This window comes from Ranitomeya imitator, chromosome 3 (assembly GCF_032444005.1).
Source record: "Ranitomeya imitator isolate aRanImi1 chromosome 3, aRanImi1.pri, whole genome shotgun sequence".
NCBI classification, from domain to species: Eukaryota; Metazoa; Chordata; class Amphibia; order Anura; family Dendrobatidae; genus Ranitomeya; species Ranitomeya imitator.
This window is the reverse complement of record NC_091284.1, coordinates 608,561,014-608,581,167: the sequence shown is the minus strand read 5'-3', so window position 1 is coordinate 608,581,167 and position 20,154 is coordinate 608,561,014. Positions and strand designations below refer to the sequence as shown.

At 41.6% G+C, this 20,154-nt stretch overlaps 1 protein-coding gene across 16 annotated transcripts in view; it reads right to left on the bottom strand.

Annotated features, from left to right (window-relative positions):
* Positions 1–20,154, bottom strand: part of MYCBP2 (MYC binding protein 2) — a 380,821-nt gene that overhangs the window by 307,317 nt on the left and 53,350 nt on the right. For all 16 annotated transcript variants that reach the window (XM_069758078.1, XM_069758080.1, XM_069758086.1 and 13 more), the window contains exon 2: positions 2,976–3,051. In XM_069758078.1, the coding sequence (XP_069614179.1) occupies positions 2,976–3,051 (76 nt within the window). The remainder of the gene's footprint in view (positions 1–2,975; positions 3,052–20,154) is intronic.

Below are 20,154 nucleotides of genomic sequence, written 5' to 3'. Positions count from 1 at the left end.
AATGTGTACTTTTTTGTTTGTTTTTATTTAGATAAAAATATAAATTTATCGGCATAATATATTCTTATTTTCGGATTTAAAAAAAAAAAAAAAAAAGTACAATTTTTGTTGTTTGGAGTTGATATGACATTTTGATCACTTCTCATCGAACTTTTTTTTTTTTTTTCAGAAACCACCCGTCCCCCACCAAAAAAAACACAAAACACAAAAGCAAATGTTGGCATCGTTCTGCTTCACAGACCTGTGTGAGTGCGGGAAGAGTCTGTCTGCAATCACACGCAGAGGTCAGACCTGTGAGCGTCCGGGAACAAATCGCCGACATGCTTCCGTGCCTATACAGTAATACGCTGTCAGACCCATGTGAGGTGGGCGCAGGGAGCATACGTTGTGTACACTGGGGTGAGGAACTCTTAGGTCAGGTGCCCATGATCCGATACTAGCAGTGCAATGGACGTAGGTAAATCTGCATGTGTTCACTGAACCGTGCATATTCAATGCGCCAATACACTCTATTGATGTAATTACTCTTGCAGAGAGAATAGTCTCAGCTGCCGTGTGCCCGGAGCCCGCACCAAACAGGGGAAGTCCAACATCGGTGTACTATTAGGTCCAATGTCGGAAAGGGGTTAATATGAACCATATCTGGGTGCTGGGAGGGGGGGGGAAGAAAAGAAGGAGGTGGTCACTAAATGTCACAATCCTCCCCATCCATTATGGACTAAATCAAAACTGTGAAGGTTTAACCCCTTGGTGGCTGAGCCAATTTTGACCTTAATGGCCAGGCCAAATTTTACCATTCTGACCACTGTCACTTTACGATGTCGTAATAACTCTGGAACGCTTTAAGGCTACTTTCACACTTCCGTCATTTGGCGTCCGTCGCAATGCGTCGTTTTGGGAAAAAAAACATCCTGCAAATGTGCCCGCAGGATGCGTTTTTTTCCCCATAGACTTGTATTGCTGACGGATCGCGACGTATGGCCACACGTCGCGTCTGTCGTGCACTGGATGCGTCGTGTTTTGGCGGACTGTCGTCACGAAAAAACGTTCAAGGGAACGTTTTTTCGTACGTCGGGTTCGCCATTTCCTACGGCGCATGCGTGGCGGGAACTCCGCCCCCTCCTCCCCGGGACCTTAGAATGGGCAGGGAATCCGTTGAAAAACTGCATCCGCCGACCACGTTGTGCCTAATATGCACAACGTCCGTTGGTACGTCGCGCCGACGCTTAGCGTCGCAAGTGTGAAAGAAGCCTAATGGATTCAACTGAATCTGTAATAGTTTTTTTCGTGATATTTTGTACTTCATGGTAGTGGTAAAATTTATTGGCTATGACTGGCATTTATGAAAAAAAAAGGAATTTTAGCAAAAAAATATAGAAAACGCAGCAATTTGCAAACGTTACATTTTTGTGCCCTTAAATCAGAGTTGTGTCACACAAAATAGTTAATAAAAAACATTTCCAACATGTCTACTTTACATCAGCATAATTTTGGAAACAAATTTTTTTTTTTGTTAAGAAGTTCGAAGGGTTAGGGTATGTTCCTACGGACAGTAAACGCTGCGGGTTGGACACTGCGTACATTCGCTGCGTCCAACCCGCAGCAGCAAGCTGGTACAGCATAGTGGATGGGATGCATCTCCATTGTGCATGCACCGGCACCCGCAGAGACCGCATCATGTCAATTTATCTTGAGGAGACGCTCAGTTTTCGCAAAAAGGCTAAATTGATTGACATGCTGCAGGGGAAAAAAAAATGCTTAGATGGTTCAAATTGATAAGGCATAAATAAGCAGCGTGTGCATGAGATTTCAGAGATCTCATTCATTTTGCTGGTACTGCAACACTGACAATAGGCCTTGAGGAATGGTAGGACGTGGCTACTGTTCCACACGCCAAATCTAACCAAGTCAGGCATGGAACTTCAGGGGGAAAAAAAAAAAAAGGAACCACGGTGATGGCAGGCGCTGCCGGTTCCAGAGGAAACAGGGTGACCAAGAGATTAGGAAGAGGGCACTTTTATAGACAACGCATTTCAGAGTGGTTTTGACTCGTTTAATAGGTACAACTCCGAAATGCGTAGTCAATAAAATTCCCCTCTGCCCAATCTCCTGGTCCCTCCATGGATGCAAGGCTAATGACTGCTACTGAAATGAAGAAGGCAAGAAATATATATTTGATTTAATATAATCAAATCGATTGGAATTCCAGAGAGTCTCCATCAATCAAGTCAGCAATTCTGAACAGTTCAGCTGAAATCTAAGGATGAGCCATAGGAGGGTCAAGACTACTTGGAAAGAAAGTTTAACAATCAAAGGTTACCATAGGCGAGTTAGAAGATGCCAACCCAAACGCCTATAGTGACCTGGATAGGGCCTAGAAGAGGAGCTGGCAATTTATACCTTTCGGCGGATGGGAACTAGCAACAGCTTTTCAATTTCTGCCCATTTGTTATAGAAATATATTTTCGTACAATTTGAGTTGTCTGGTTATTATTCTCACATTAACAGATGAAAAACAACGGAGATGGGAAAATTTATGATTTTAATTTAGTTGCATAATAATTCTGCCCACAAATATTCTCTCAAGAAAAGACAAAACCTCAACGTGACTTTCTTAAATATTTGGCTTTAATAACCTGCTGGACTGACTGACAGCACTGTGGTAGTTCAATAATTAAATGAATCCTAAAATAAAAATACAAATAGTCTAATAATTATGTACAGTGTCAAAGAGCCACCGCACATAAAGTAATACACAACCAGCGTTAAAAATAAAAAGGCCGTCTGCTCTGGACGTGGACATATGGCAAACTAGACACCCTATAGCAAATGCAGACATTTTTAACGGGGGAGAAAAAAAATTAAATCCCATTTATTTTTATGAAGAAGGTAAAAATATAAGTATACGCTACAGCTAAGACAATTCACAGGAAAAATATAGCAGAGTTAGTAACCAATAAAAAGGGAACCCTTACCTTGCTTCTTAATTTCCCTTTTGATTTGGTCTTTTGCTTCCTTTTTAGTTTTTTCTTGCTTAGAATCTTCTTATTTCTAAAACAAAAAGGAGAAACTTTTTAAAGCGTAACACTAAATATAAAAAGTACAACATACATAGGAAACCTGGAAGCCCAATTCCATTTGTTTTGCAAAAAAAATTATTATTTTTTTTTTTTTAAATTAGAGTAATAAAGTTACATTTACCGTAGATTTGTAGTCCACATTAAATATTTGTAGGGGCCTTTTCCCTATCAATATAAAGTCAATGGGTTGTTTACACTGGGATTTATAGTTTCTACTGGAAATGAGGTTGACGCAAGGCCCCAAGCTAAAAATCACTTTGGCACCATTGACTACTGTCTAGAGCAGTGTTTCCCAAACTCCAGTCCTCACGGACCCCACGGGTCATGTTTTCAGGATTTCCTTAGTATTGAGCAAGTAGTGGAAGTATCATCAAGGCATTAGGAATTGTCTCACCTGTGCAACACTATGGAAATCCTGAAAACATGACCCGTGGGGTCCATGAGGACTGGAGTTTGGGAAATACTGGGCTAGAGCCAGGTAAACGGAGACCAACGAGGACCCAGGGAAGCGTTGGCGTGGAACAAGTTAAGGATTAGCAAGGTGTGGAGGTGAATACTTGTGTCTTTTTTGATCAGGGGTGTGGAATCTTTTCTGCCAAGAGCCATTTGGTTATGTATTAGCGATGAGTGAACGTGCTTGGACAAGGTGTTACACGAGTGACTTCGGTGTGCTCGAATAATATGTGAAAGACCCTCGCCTACATGTCGCGCATCTGTTTCAGAGCCGCAATACATGCAGGGATGCCTCACAAACCTCAATTCCCGCATGTGTTGCGGCTGTCTTAACATTCATGAGACATGCAGGTGCGGGGACTGGAACATATTTTTGGGCACACTGAAGTCACTCGGTTAGCACCCGAGCATGCTCAGATAACACCTTATCAGAGTACGTTAGCTCATCACTGATATTTATGCCATCCATTGGCTGCCGTCAAAATTCAACTGATGAATCAAGCACTGTGGTTCCTGGGAAATTGCCCACGAGCCTAAGGTTCCCCAACCCTTTTTATATCATCGTAAGTGGTTTGTTAAACAAAAATATATATCTATTTTAGACTAGTTGGATAACAGAGGCATTTTGGTGATTGATATTTATACATTGTAGTTTATTTTACTAATATACCGTATATTTGTAATGTTCATTTAAATCAAGTGTTTATATTCATCCTAAACTCCCTCCGCGAGCACAAGGAATATCCTCCACCTAGACTGCAAACTTCCAATATGGATGCGGAAAGGACAACCACGTTACCAGTCACCCCTGCTGCCACGATGGTGCTCGGAGATAAATACTGGCGGTCCAGAGCACATGTACGGGTGGCCGGAGGTGCACCGGTGACCACTCAGTATTCACAGCTCTAGTTATAAGCATCAGTGCTTTACAACTAAATCCCCCCCGTGCTCAGGCACATGCCAAGCTCCTTGGCTGGCAATAGCAGAGAATGATGGAGAACCTCCGCCAAGAGCAGACCTGGCATACTTTACAACAGGTTCGCTACATTCTGCTGCCATCTCCCTGCACAGACGTCATTTGTTTAGAAAGGAAACAGTGATCTATCCTGGCATTTACGGAGAAATCCTCTCGGAACACCACACAAGCCAACACAGAAGACCCTCCGCGTCCCCACTATCCTCTGTGAACCCGTCCAGACAGCCTCCTTAGCAACAAGAGCAAGCCCCCAGCAACCAGCGACTGCAAACACCAGCTCGAGGACTGGGAAGCCGCACATTCATTCCTGGGTGGTGTGTAGATAAATAGTACTATAGCTAAACATTACCATGTGCGAGCCTACAGATCGGGGACAGTCCATTCTGAGCCACACTAATGGAGGCATGAATCATACACTCCATCAATGCAATAGAAGTAATGTCTCAGGGATATGACGGATCCCCCATTAGTTCCAAACTGCGGCGCTAACATCAGATAACCCCCACATAAGGGACACAGGACCGAATAGTGGGGCCACAGGTTACACTGCCATATCCATCAGTAGCCCTGACACGCACTGCTGTCTGAGAAACTTGGAAAAACAGGAGCTTGAAGGCCACGATACAGACTTCAGCACTTCGTCTACCAAACCCCCACAGGTCAGGCTCCTGGCTTCATGGCCTTACAAACACCAGCGGCACTGCCCCAGCATCCCTATAGGTAGGATACAGTGGGGGAAATAAGTATTTGATCCCTTGCTGATTTTGGAAGCTTGCCCACTGACAAAGACATGAACAGTCTATAATAAGGGTAGGTTAATTTTAACATTGAGAGATAGAACATCAAAAATGAAATCCAGAAAATCACATTGTATAAATCATATAAATTTATTTGCATTTGGAGTGAGAAATTAATATTTGATCCCCTACCAACCATTAAGAGTTCTGGCTCCCACAGACCAGTTAGACGCTCCTAATCAACTCATTACCTGCATTAAAGACAGCTGTCTTGCATAGTCACCTTTATAAAAGACTCCTGTCCACAGACTCAATTAATCAGTCAGACTCTAACCTCTACAACATGGGCAAGACCAAAGAGCTTTATAAGGATGTCCGGAAAAAGATCATAGACTTGCACAAAGATGGAATGGGCTACAAAAACATAAGTAAGATGCTGGGTGAGAAGGAGACAACTGTTATGCAATGGTAGAAATACAAAATGACTGAATCAACATCGATCTGGGGCACCATGAAAAATCTATCCTTGATCATGAGGAAGGTGAGAGATCAGCCTAAAACTACATGGGAGGGACCTTGTTAATGATCTCAAGGCAGCTGGGACCACAGTCACCAAGAAAACCATTGGTAACACATTACGCCGTAAAGGTTTAAAGCCCTGCAGTGCCCACAAGGTCCCCCTGCCTAAGAAGGCACATGTGCAGGCCAGTCTGAAGTTTGTCAATGGACACCTGGATGATTCTGTGAGTGATTGGGAGAAGGTGCTGTGGTCATATGAGACAAAAATTGAGGTATCTGGCATTAACTCAACTCTCCATTTTTGGAGGAAGAGAAATGCTGCCTATGACCCAAAGAACACCGTCCCCAGTGTCAAGCATGGAGGTGGAAACATTATGTTTTGGGGGTGTTTCTCTGCTAAGGGCACAGGACTACTTCATAGCATCAATGGGAGAATGGATAGAGCCATGTACCGTAAAATCCTGAGTGACAACCTCCTTCCCTCCGCCAGGACATTAAAAATGGGTCGTGGCTGGGTCTTCCAGCAAGACAGTGACTCAAAACATACAGCCAAGACAACAAAGGAGAGGCTCAAAAAAAAGCTCATTGAGGTCATGGAGTGGCTTACTCATTATCAACTACAAAGGGTTTTGGCACCAAGCATTAAGTCTTGTTTGGCAAAGGGATCAAATACTTATTTCTCACAGCAAAATGCAAATAAATTTATATAGTGTGATTTTCTGGAGTGTTTTTTTTTTTGGGGGGGGGAGGGGGACTTTAAAACATTTGAGTACAAAGTTATGTGAAAAATCGAAAACAGAAGGCTGTGTACACCGGGACCGCATGTTGAGGTAGAAGTGACAGGTCAGGTTCGCAACACTACATTGGTTAACAAAACATTGATACAAAATATTACCAAGCTCAACTGTTAGCAGCAACCAGAACGTGACGTCACTGTGAGGTGATGAGGGCGGCACGGCGCAACGTGTGGTGACCTTATTGGGAAGCCTGTAAACTTTGGTTCACGAAACCAATAGCTTTTATATAGACACCTGTAGTAATGAGCAGGTAGATTGTAGGGGTTTTCTCCAGTGAAGAAAATGTAATAAACAAATGAGAAAGTAAATCTGAAGCTCAGAAAAACATTTAAATATTAAGTTCCTGAATATACTTTGTGCCCCAATCGTCTTCCGTTTCAAGCAGGAAGGTCAGGAGTAAGGCGAGCGCTCAGTCCTCTGCCCGTCTAGCCACCAGAGTATTCACAGCAGACCATGATCCACATTTGTGGCTTATTGATGGCCTGCAGAGTCACTGGCCCCTGGCATTCCCGCTTTTGTTTTGGATTTTATTTGTTGATATTGTATGTCTCAATGTTAAAATTAAACTACCCTTAAAATTATAGACTGTTCATGTCTTTGTCAGGGGGGCAAACTGACAAAATCAGCAAGGGATCAAATACTTATTTCCCCGACTGTATATGCCCATAATACAGCACAACCACCAAAAGAGAGCCGCCCCCATCATCTGCCGCCTCTCATGCCTCATTTTCTTTGGATCCAGTAGCACTGCAGAATGGGGGGCCTACACAATATTACTAACGTTGAATAGCCCACCACTGTGCCACGTACCAACACAGTATTAGCCATTACACTGTGCCTGTACACACAAGCCCTACACAGTCCAGCGTTCTATAAAGGAATTACATTTCATCAGCTCCACCCAATCTATACAACAACAGGCTACAGAAATCAATGGGGCACAAGAAATTCATGATGCTGCTTATTAGGACAGATATACAGTATGGTATTGTAGGAAAATGCCAGGAATTCTTTACCAAATTGGTGTGGAGAAGAGGCTATGCTACGCTGCTGGCGTCTCAATACACTGTGTGCAGAATTATTAAGCAAGATGTATTTTAGAGGATTATTTTTATTATTGATCAACAACTATGTTCTCAATCAACCCAAAAGACTCAAATACCAAACCTTAATATTTTTGGAAGTTGGAGTGGTTTTTTTTTTAGATTTTGCTATCTTAGGAGGATATCTGTTTGTGCAGGTAACTATTACTGTGCAGAATTATTAGGCAACTTAATAAAAACCAAATATAATCCCATCTCACTTGTTTATTTTCACCAGGTAAACCAATATAACTGCACAAAATTTAGAAATCAGCATTTCTGACATGAAAAAAAAAACAAACCCAAAATTAGTGACCAATATAGCCAGCTTTCTTTATGATGACACTCAGCAGCCTTCCATCCATAGATTCTGTCAGTTGCTTGATTGGTTTACGATCAACATTGCGTGCGGCAGCCACCACAGCCTCCCAGACACTGTTCCGAGAGGTGGACTGTTTTCCCTCCCTGTAAATCTCACATTTTATGAGGGACCACAGGTTCTCTATGGGGTTCAGATCAGGTGAACAAGGGGGCCATGTCATTATTTTTTCTTCTTTGAGACCTTTACTGGCCAGCCACGCTGTAGAGTAGTTGGAGGCATGTGATGGAGCATTGTCTTGCATGAAAATCATGTTTTTCTTGAACGATACCGACTTCTTCCTGTACCACTGCTTGAAGAAGTTGTCTTCCAGAAACTGGCAGTAAGTCTGTGAGTTGAGCTTCACTCCATCCTCAACCCGAAAAGGTCCCACAAGTTCAAGGCCATACCAGTACCCCACCTCCACCTTGCTGGCATCTGAGTCGGAGTGGAGCTCTCTGCCCTTTACTGATCCAGCCTCTGGCCCATCCATCTGGCCCATCAAGAATCACTCATTTCAGTAGTCCATAAAACCTTTGAAAAGTCAGTCTTAAGATAAAACGTCAAGACTGGGCCAAGAATTATCTTACGTTTCTTGTTCAAAGGTGGTCGTTTTCAGCCTTCCTTACCTTGGCCATGTCCTTGAGTATTGCACAACGTGTGCTTTTTGTTACTCCAGTAACGTTGCAGCTCTGAAATATGGCAAAACTGGTGGCAAATGGCATATTGGCAGCTTCACGCTTGATTTTCCTCAATTCGTGGGAAGTTATTTTGTGCCTTTTTTTGCCCAACACGCTTCTTGCGACCCTGTTGGCTATTTGCCATAAAACGCTTGATTGTTCGATGATCACGCTTCAAATGTTTGGTAATTTCAAGACTGCTGCATCCCTCTGCAAGACATCTCACAATTTTGGACTTTTCAGAGCCCGTCAAATCTCTCTTCTGACCCATTTTGCCAAAGGAAAGGAAGTTGCCTAATAATTAAGCACACCTTATATAGGGTGTCAATGTCATTAGACAACACCCCTCCTCATAACAGAGATGCATATCACCTGATTTACTTATTTGGTAGCTGGCTCTCAAGCCTGAATAGCTTGGAGTAGGACAACATGTATAAAAAGTATCATGTGATCAAAATACAACTTGCCTAATAATTCTGCACAATGTCCAGAACTACCGTAATAGGAATTGCAGGACAGGTACTGCAGTTTAATCTCTACGATTCTCATAGTACAGCGCACTTCTTCATCCTATCCTGATGAAGTCAGTTGTACTGTGAAAGGTCTAGAGATTCTGGACAGCTTTATTTATCGAGATGCCGCAGCACAGCATAGCCTCTTCGCCACATCAATTTGCTTTCAACGTTGCATATGCTGGACCTACCATATTCTTTTTGAGCCTTTGTAAGGCTATGTTCACATGTCCAATGATCTCTTAGAACGAATCCAGCAGAAATCAGCTAAGAAAAAAAAAAGTTATGCAGACTCAACTTTTTAGCCTTTTCTTGCCGGATCAGTTAGAAATAGACGCATTAGCAGATCTGTTGCCAAGTACCTCCAATGTTAAAAAAAAAATCCGGCAGACATCAGTTGTCAGCACAACTTTTTTTCTAATGGATTTCTGCTGGATCCATTCTAACAGATCATTACTGGACATATTAACATAGCCTTAAGAGTAGTGCTTGCTCACAGGTGAGCAGTTCCCGTACTACAAACCCTGTTGGCTGGATAACGCTTCACCGCGTCACACAATTCTGTTTGTCAAGGAGTTGTAAGGAGCCTACGGCCTCCTTGTCACCAGTTTCACACGTAGTTTTAAACCACAGAAGCAGCTTTTAATATGAATGAATATTTGGACACAAATTGCCAAATACAATAAAATCACAGATTAAAAGTTTTTATCTGCAAAAATAGACAATCTTTCCCTGTGGACATTCATCTTTAGACTCATGCAATTGGAATTTTACATAAAAAAAAAAAATTGTAGAGGTAGGTAAACTGCAGACTATAAAACAGCGGACAGATGGCATCACACCAGATGAGAAGTGATATACAGCAGAAACAGAATGAACACTTAGCAAGTAACTTCAAGTAAGCTTCTCCTTTCAAGCTTTCTACCCCATCTGTTTCATCAATAATCTGCAAGCTGCACTTTTATTAAATATAGCAGTATAATGAAAAGTCTATATCAAATTCTGAATATATACTGTGTGTGTGTGTGTGTGTGTGCGTGTGAATGTGTGCGTGAGAATGTGTGCGTGAGAATGTGTGCGTGAGAATGTGTGCGTGAGAATGTGTGCGTGAGAATGTGTGCGTGAGAATGTGTGCGTGAGAATGTGTGCGTGAGAATGTGTGCGTGAGAATGTGTGCGTGAGCGAGCGGGCGTGCAGCCATGGGAACGCCGACGGCATGGACGGACAGTATAGACTTTATATTATTGGGGTCAAGCGAGGGGTATGAAATAAGTTGTCCAAGTAGTGGACAACTTCTCTAATATTTACATTTATTTGGGGATCTGAAACATTTCACAAAGATAACAACAGTAAACACAAAGTGCAGCTTTCAAATGAAGGTCTTTATTATTAAGGGAAAAAGAAATCCAAACCTACAGGGCCCTGTGTGAAAAAGTGATTGCCCCAAAAACCTAATAACTGAAATCAGGCATTTGCAATAACTGGCAATGAATCTTTTACAACACTCTGGAGGAATTTTGTCCCACTCTTCTTTGCTGAATTGTTGCAATTCAGCCACACTGGAGGGTTTCAGAGCATGAACCACCTTTTTAAGCTCATGCCACAGCACCTCAATAGGATTAAGGTCAGGACTTTGACTAGGCCACTCCAGACTCTAAGTCTTAATTTTGTTTTTCTTAAGCCATTCAGAGGTGGTCTTGCTGGTGTGTTTTGGATCATTGTCCTGCTGCATAACCCAACTGCGCTTCAGCTTGAGGTCATTCTGCTTCAGGATTTTGACTATGCAGGCACACCGCACAGTCACAATTTGGTTGTCTGCAGTCACTCTAGCTACTGTCACACTTTCAGTATTTGGTAAGTATTTTACCTCAGTATTTGTTCCATTTCTGATATCGTCTTACAATCAAAAGAAAAGTAGACTAGAAACATGTGCACTACTTCTGCGTTTCTCACCCACTCCTGGTTTTGGCTACCAAATACTGATAGTGTGAACACTAAAATAAATTTACGGGTACTTAGGAATTGATGAGCTATCTAAAGAAATAGGAATTAAAAGTGCAGCTCTCAGCCCGCAGCCACTAAAAAGAAAAAAAAAAAAAAAGTGCAGAGCTGTTATATTCCACTAGTCGTTTAGATCGGTCTCCTCCTGGAATGGATTTCAGCTGATCGATGTAGCCCTCCATATGAATTCTTAACTAGTAATGAGCGAATATGCTCAGATAACACCTTATCCGAGCAAATGTGCTCATGTGCTAACCGAGTGTCTCTGGCATGCTCGAATAATATGTTCCAGCCCCCGTGGCTCCGTGTCTCGTGGCTGTTCGACAGCCGCAACACATACAGGGATTACCTAACAGACAGCCAAACCCTGCCTGTGTTGCGGCTGTAGAACAGCCATGAGACATGCAGCTGCGGGGACACAAACATTTTTCACGCACGCTAAAGGCACTTGAGCATGCTCGGAAAATACCTTATCAGAGCACGTTCACTCATCACTATTCCCAACACATTATTCTCAACATGCGTCTTCAGCACCACAAAGTTCTCCAGTCTCTTTCTGTTGATGTGAAGGGAGGGAGCTGGGGCACTTCTTGAGAGACCATTCTGGTCAGTATCCTTCAGCTGAGATTATTCTACTGTAACACTCAGATCTCCTTAGTGGCAGATGAGGGGAGATGCTGGAAATTATGATTTTGCAGAACTGATAACATCAGCCCCAGTTCAGAGGCTGGCAGGAAGTGGGTTGGGGGAAATCTATAGAAATTAATGGGCTGAAGAAAGATGAATGGGATCTGCAGCCTTTAATGCAGCTAATGGGCATATTTGAACAATAGCAGATAGAAATAAGTCAAATGCAGACATTTATTTTCCTCCTGCATAACTATCACTTTCATAACCCTTTAACGCCCAGACAACCTCTTTAATAAACAGATTCAGCCAAGATCCTGCTGATAGATTCCCTTTATAGAAGAACCCACACTAGGTAATGGCAGTGCGCTACACTCGCTGTATATTGAAATCATATTCATGATCGTTCAACTAATAGTCACCTAATAGAATATGGCCAGTCTTAAACATCACTTTAAAAACCCCTCCTAAAAAAACACTGCAAGTAAAAGGGAACCAGTCATGTAAAATAACGCTAATAACCTGCAGACATGTGGTTACTAGCATTCTAACAACGCACAGCGACCACACAGAGCCCCACTGCCAGGAGGAAATACACTTTGTTCCCTAGGGCAGGCTCCCTCTCTCAATCATAGCTCAATCACCGCTCTGCACTCTGATGATGAGCGGTCAGTGCCACGATTACAGGTGTGTGTGAATATTTATATATGTACAGTTAGGGCCAGAAATATTTGGACAGTGACACAATTTTCGCGAGTTGGGCTCTGCATGCCACCACATTGGATTTGAAATGAAACCTCTACAACAGAATTCAAGTGCAGATTGTAACGTTTAATTTGAAGGGTTGAACAAAAATATCTGATAGAAAATGTAGGAATTGTACACATTTCTTTACAAACACTCCACATTTTAGGAGGTCAAAAGTAATTGGACAAATAAACATAACCCAAACAAAATATTTTTATTTTCAATATTTTGTTGCAAATCCTTTGGAGGCAATCACTGCCTTAAGTCTGGAACCCATGGACATCACCAAACGCTGGGTTTCCTCCTTCTTAATGCTTTGCCAGGCCTTTACAGCCGCAGCCTTCAGGTCTTGCTTGTTTGTAGGTCTTTCCGTCTTAAGTCTGGATTTGAGCAAGTGAAATGCATGCTCAATTGGGTTTAGATCTGGAGATTGACTTGGCCATTGCAGAATGTTCCACTTTTTGGCACTCATGAACTCCTGGGTAGCTTTGGATGTATGCTTGGGATCATTGTCCATCTGTACTATGAAGCGCCGTCCAATCAACTTTGCAGCATTTGGCTGAATCTGGGCTGAAAGTATATCCCGGTACACTTCAGAATTCATCCGGCTACTCTTGTCTGCTCTTATGTCATCAATAAACACAAGTGACCCAGTGCCATTGAAAGCCATGCATGCCCATGCCATCACGTTGCCTCCACCATGTTTTACAGAGGATGTGGTGTGCCTTGGATCATGTGCCGTTCCCTTTCTTCTCCAAACTTTTTTCTTCCCATCATTCTGGTACAGGTTGATCTTTGTCTCATCTGTCCATAGAATACTTTTCCAGAACTGAGCTGGCTTCTTGAGGTGTTTTTCTGCAAATTTAACTGTGGCCTGTCTATTTTTGGTATTGATGAATGGTTTGCATCTAGATGTGAACCCTTTGTATTTACTGTCATGGAGTCTTCTCTTTACTGTTGACTTAGAGACAGATACACCTACTTCACTGAGAGTGTTCTGGACTTCAGTTGATGTTGTGAACGGGTTCTTCTTCACCAAATTAAGTATGCGGCGATCATCCACCACTGTTGACCAGTCAATTCCTTTTTTCTCAGAATGTACCCAACTGTTGATTTTGCTACTCCAAGCATGTCTGCTATCTCTCTGATGGATTTTTTCTTTTTTTTCAGCCTCAGGATGTTCTGCTTCACCTCAATTGAGAGTTCCTTTGACCGCATGTTGTCTGCTCACAGCAACAGCTTCCAAATGCAAAACCACACACCTGGAATCCACCCCTGACCTTTTAACTACTTCATTGATTACAGGTTAACGAGGGAGACGCCTTCAGAGTTAATTGCAGCCCTTAGAGTCCATTGTCCAATTACTTTTGGTCCCTTGAAAAAGAGGACGCTATGCATTACAGAGCTATGATTCCTAAACCCTTTCTCCGATTTGGATGTGGAAACTATCATATTGCAGCTGGGAGTGTGCACTTTCAGCCAATATTATATATATAATTGTATTTCTGAACATGCTTTTGTAAACAGCTAAAATAACAAAACTTGTGTCACTGTCCAAATATTTCTGGCCCTAACTGTGTATACACACATTATAGATAGATTATATATATATATATATATATATATATATATATATATATATATATATATATATATATATATATATATATATATATATATATACACACATATATACATATATACATATATACATATATACATATATACATATATACATATATACATATATACATATATACATATACATATATACATATATATACACACACTTATACTCTTGGAAAAAATAGCTACTGTATTCTGCAAACATGAAATTCACAATTACCACCTCACTTTAAAAAAAAGAAGTCATAATTTCAATGAGGTTGTGAGAGATACAGTAATCAGATGGGGTCAAGTCAGAAGAGTAAAACAGACGATCACTACGTTTTTGCCGGGCCATATGAGACTTTAGTGTGGGGTGGGGGTTGGGCGCATTATCCTGCAAACACAAGTGTCCATTTGAAAAGGTTTGCTGAAGTTACTTGTTTCCATAGCAACAAGCTTTATTTTTATTCACAACTATTTATCAATGTATAATACATGATGCTAGGGTGAACATTACACACACTTGCTTTTCTGTACTCACCAGTCAGGCTTCCACAAAAGCTACTAGATTAATTAAGCCCAACACCGCAGATAATGGGAATTTACCATCATTTTCTTGATGTTGCCATGGAAACTATAACTTGGACAACTTGCAACTACGTTTTAGCAATTTCCAGGCATCAGCCACTTACAATTGTTATGACCGATTGTTAAGAACACAGAATGACCAGAAACCATATACTCCAATATCAACAGAAAATTGCCCTATATTTCTTACTATATGGCAATAGTGGGGGGCAGCATCTGTTTCATTAGCAACACGATGTCCCACCGAGGGGCATGTTCACATGTCACTCCTGTTTGCAGCTTTTTCATGCAAATTAAAGGGAACCTGTCACCCCCAAAATCGATGGTGAGGTAAGCTCACCGCCATCAGGGGCTTATCTACACCATTCTGTAATGCTGTAGATAAGCCCCCGATGTTACCTGAAAGAGGAGAAAAAGAGTTAGATTATACTCACCCAGGGGCGGTCCCGCTGCGGTCTGGTCAAATGGGTGTCTCAGGTCCGCTCCAGCGCCTCCCATCTTCATTCCATGATGTCCTCTTCTGGTCTTCACGCCACGGCTCCGGCGCAGGCATACTTTGTCTGCCCTGTTGAGGGCAGAGCAAAGTACTGCAGTGCGCAGGCGCCGGGCCTCTCTGACCTTTTCGGCGCCTGCGCACTGCAGGCGGACCTGAGACACCCATTTGACCGGACCAGCAGTGGGACCGCCCCTGGGTAAGTATAATCTAACGTCTTTTTCTCCTCTTTCAGGTAACATCGGCGGCTTAAATACAGCATTACAGAATGCTGTAGATTATTATTATTATTATTCATTTTTATAGCGCCATTTATTCCATGGCGCTTTACATATGAAAGATAAGCCCCTGATGACGGTGCGCTTACCTCACCATCGATTTTGGGGGTGACAGGTTCCCTTTAAAAGCTGCTTTTTACAGTAACAGTAAAAGCTCAGAAATGTCAGTGATCTCATGCACACAACTTATTTTCCTTTGGCTGAATTCATCCAGTGTTTTTGCAGCTTATTTCACCCATAGAAAGCAATAAGAGTGCAACAAACGAAACCATGCAATTTTGCTGCATTTTAAGCATTTAATGAGTAAAATAAACTTTATTAAGCATGTACTGTAGACAAGTGACAATCTGCACCAAAAAAACCAAAGCCTTCAAAAATGCAGCGTTTTACGGTTCCAGCAAAGTGGATGGGATTTATAGGACTCTCAGGCCCACTGTGCTTTTCGATGCTGGGTTAACTCATCAGAGACACATTTTTCCAATTTGCAGCATGTTAATTTCTTTTGTGGGTATGCAGAGATTTGTGCAAAGTTTTCCAATAGACATTTTAGATGCAGAAAATCCAAAGATTTTAAAAAAATAAACTAACACGCGTGTTTAGTGCATTTACGCAGCGTAAACGCATTAAAACTCATTTAATTTGCACCTAAGAATAACTCGAGGAAGTTTAAAAATCAAAGCAGCTTTATATAAAAGCAGGACACGAACAGACTAAAAAAAAAAAAACAAAAAAAAAAAACCTGTGAAAAACAAGAAACAGTTCAGCATCCAAAAAAAAAACGCACACACAAAAGTGCCATGAAAAAAAAAATGCACACTAAAGTGCAGAAAATCTGCAGGGTCAAAAACTCATAACACTGATCGTGGAAACGTAACCTACGGGGCTGTGATTGAGGAAGGGACACTGTTCCAACAGCAGATTTTATACACAAAAATGTAGCAAAAAAAACAAACAGTGTTAGGGTATGTGTCCACGTTCAGGATTGCATCAGGATTTGGTCAGGATTTTATGTCAGTATTTGTAAGCCAAAACCAGGAGTGGAACAATTAGAGGAAAAGTATATTAGAAACATATGCACCACTTCTGTATTTATCACCCACTCCTGGTTTTGGCTTACAAATACTGACATAAAATCCTGACCAAATCCTGATGCAATCCTGAACGTGGACACATACCCTAAGGGCTGGCTGCCACTAGCAATGCAATCAAATAAAAAAAAATTGGATTGCACTCGCCCAAATGTTGACCTATGACCTATGGGTCAGCTCAGTGCTATTTTCTCATGCCGACTTGGCATGCAAAAACAATTGACTGCATTGGTGAATCGGATCGTACACACCCATAAGTGTCTATGGGAGCGTGTGAGACATTGCACTGAACTCAGATCTCACTGGAGTGCAGTGCGAGTGCCACGGACACTCCGTCTCCTCCGCAGCTGTGCTCCAATCTGATCATGAGGCAGAGCATCAGAGCACAGACACTCGGCTCCCCCTCGCAGCAGAGTGTCACTAGCACCTCGCATCTGATGTGATACACTACGGTGACTCTGGCCTTATGCTACGTTTTCCTCACTTAGGGTATGCTTCCACGTTCAGGAAACGCTACGTGTTTGACGCTGCGTAGAGCCGCAGCGTCAAACACGCAGCGTCCAGATGTTACAACATAGTGGAGGGGATTTCATGAAATTCCGTCTCCACTATGCATTAACCCCTTTACCCCCAAGGGTGGTTTGCACGTTAATGACCGGGCCAATTTTTACAATTCTGACCACTGTCCCTTTATGAGGTTTTAACTCTGGAACGCTTCAACGGATCCCGGTAATTCTGACATTGTTTTCTCATGACATATTGTACTTCATGATAGTGGTAAAATCTTTGATATTACTAGCATTTATTTGTGAAAAAAACTGAAATTTGGCGAAAATTGAAATTTCGCAATTTTCCAACTTTGATTTTTTTAATGCAATTAAATCACAGAGATATGTCATGCAAAATACTTAATAAGTAACATTTCCCACATGTCTACTTTACATCAGCACAATTTTGGAACCAAAATTTTTTTTTGTTAGGGAGTTATAAGGGTTAAAAGTTGACCAGCAATTTCTCATTTTTACAACACCATTTTTTTTTTTTTAGGGACCACATCTCATTTGAAGTCATTTTGAGGGGTCTATATGATAGAAAATACCCAAGTGTGACACCATTCTAAAAACTACACCCCTCAATGTGCTCAAAACTACATTCAAAAAGTTTATTAACCCTTCAGGTGCTTCACAGGAATTTTTGGAATGTTTAAATAAAAATGAACATTTAACTTTTTTTCACAAAAAATTTACTTCAGCTCCAATCTGTTTTATTTTACCAAGAGTAACAGGAGAAAATGGACCCCAAAAGTTAGTGTACAATTTGTCCTGAGTACGACAATACCCCATAAGTGCGGGTAAACCACTGTTTGGGCGCATGGCAGAGCTCGGAAGGAAAGGAGCGCCATTTGACTTTTCAATGCAAAATTGACAGGAATTGAGATGGGACGCCATGTTGCGTTTGGAGAGCCCCTGATGTGCCTAAACATTGAAACCCCCCACAAGTGACACCATTTTGGAAAGTAGACCCCCTAAGGAACTTATCTAGAGGTGTGGTGAGCACTTTGACCCTCCAAAGGCTTCACAGAAGTTTATAATGCAGAGCCATAAAAATAAAACAAAAATTTTTTCCCACAAAAATTATTTTTTAGCCCCCAGTTTTGTATTTTTCCGAGGGTAACAGGAGAAATTGGACCCCAAAAGTTGTTGTCTAATTTGTCCTGAGTACGCCGATACCCCATATGTTGGGGCAAACCCCTGTTTGGGCACACGGGAGAGCTCGGAAGGGAAGGAGCACTGTTTTACTTTTTCAACGCAGAATTGGCTGGAATTGAGATCGGACGCCATGTCGCGTTTGGAGAGCCCCTGATGTGCCTAAACAGTGGAAATCCCCAATTATAACTGAAACCCTAATCCAAACACACCCCTAACCCTAATCCCAACAGTAACCCTAACCACACCCCTAGCCCTAATCCCAACCGTAAGGGTATGTGCACACGTTGCAGATTTCCTGCAGAACTGGAGCTTTTTTTTCCACGCAGAAACGCTGCAGATCTGCAAGTGATTTACAGTACAATGTAAATCAATGGCAAAATAAAAATGCTGTGCTAATGGTGCAGAAAATTCTGCACAGAAAACGCAGCAGATTCAAAAAAGGACCATGTCAATTCTTTGTGCAGAACTGCTGCGTTTCTGCACCCATTCCATAATAGAAATCTGCAGGGGTAAAAAAAAAGGAAGAAATCTGCACAAAAATCTGCAACGTGTGCACAGACCAAAAAAAGGTGCAGATTCTGACCTATGTTTTGTGCCAAGAAATTCAGAATCTGCACAGAAAATTCCACAGTGAAATCTGCAACGTGTGCATCAGCCTAACATGTAATCCAAACCCTAATAAAAGTATGTGCACACGATGCAGATTTAGTGCAGATTTAGTGCAGAACTGCAGCAGATTTTTCTGCAGCAGAAACGCTGCAGAACTGCACTATGATTTACAGTACAATGTAAATCAATGTGAATAAAAAAAGCTGTGCACATGGTGCAGAAAAATCTGCGCAGAAACGCTGCAGATTTCAAAGAAGTGCACTTTTGTGCAGTTCTGCAGCGTTTCTGCACTCCTCCATTAACCCCTTTACCCCCAAGGGTGGTTTGCACGTTAATGACCGGGCCAATTTTTACAATTCTGACCACTGTCCCTTTATGAGGTTATAACTCTGGAACGCTTCAATGGATCCTGGTGACTCTGACACTGTTTTCTCGTGACATATTGTACTTCATGACAATGGTAAAAATTATTTGATAGTACCTGCGTTTATTTGTGAAAAAAACGGAAATTTGGCGAAAATTATGAAAATTTCGCAATTTTCCAACTTTGAATTTTTATGCAATTAAATCACAGAGATATGTCACACAAAATACTTAATAAGTAACATTTCCCACATGTCTACTTTACATCAGCACAATTTTGGAACCAAAATTTTTTTTTGTTAGGGAGTTATAAGGGTTAAAAGTTGACCAGCAATTTCTCATTTCTACAACACCATTTTATTTTAGGGACCACATCTCATTTGAAGTCATTTTGAGGGGTCTATATGATAGAATACCCAAGTGTGACACCATTCTAAAAACTACACCCCTCAAGGTGCTCAAAACCATATTCAAGAAGTTTATTAACCCTTCTGGTGCTTCACAGGAATTTTTTGAATGTTTAAATAAAAATGAACATTTAACTTTTTTTCACAAAAAATTTAATTCAGCTCCAATTTGTTTTATTTTACCAAGGGTAACAGGAGAAAATGGACCCCAAACATTGTTGGACAATTTGTCCTGAGTATGCCAATACCCCACATGTGGGGGTAAACCACTGTTTGGGCGCAATGCAGAGCTCGGAAGCGAAGGAGTGCCATTTGACTTTTCAATGCAAAATTGACTGGAATCGAGATGGGACACCATGTTGCGTTTGGAGAGCCCCTGATGTGGCTAAACATTGAAACCCCCCACAAGTGACACCATTTTGGAAAGTAGACCCCCTAAGGA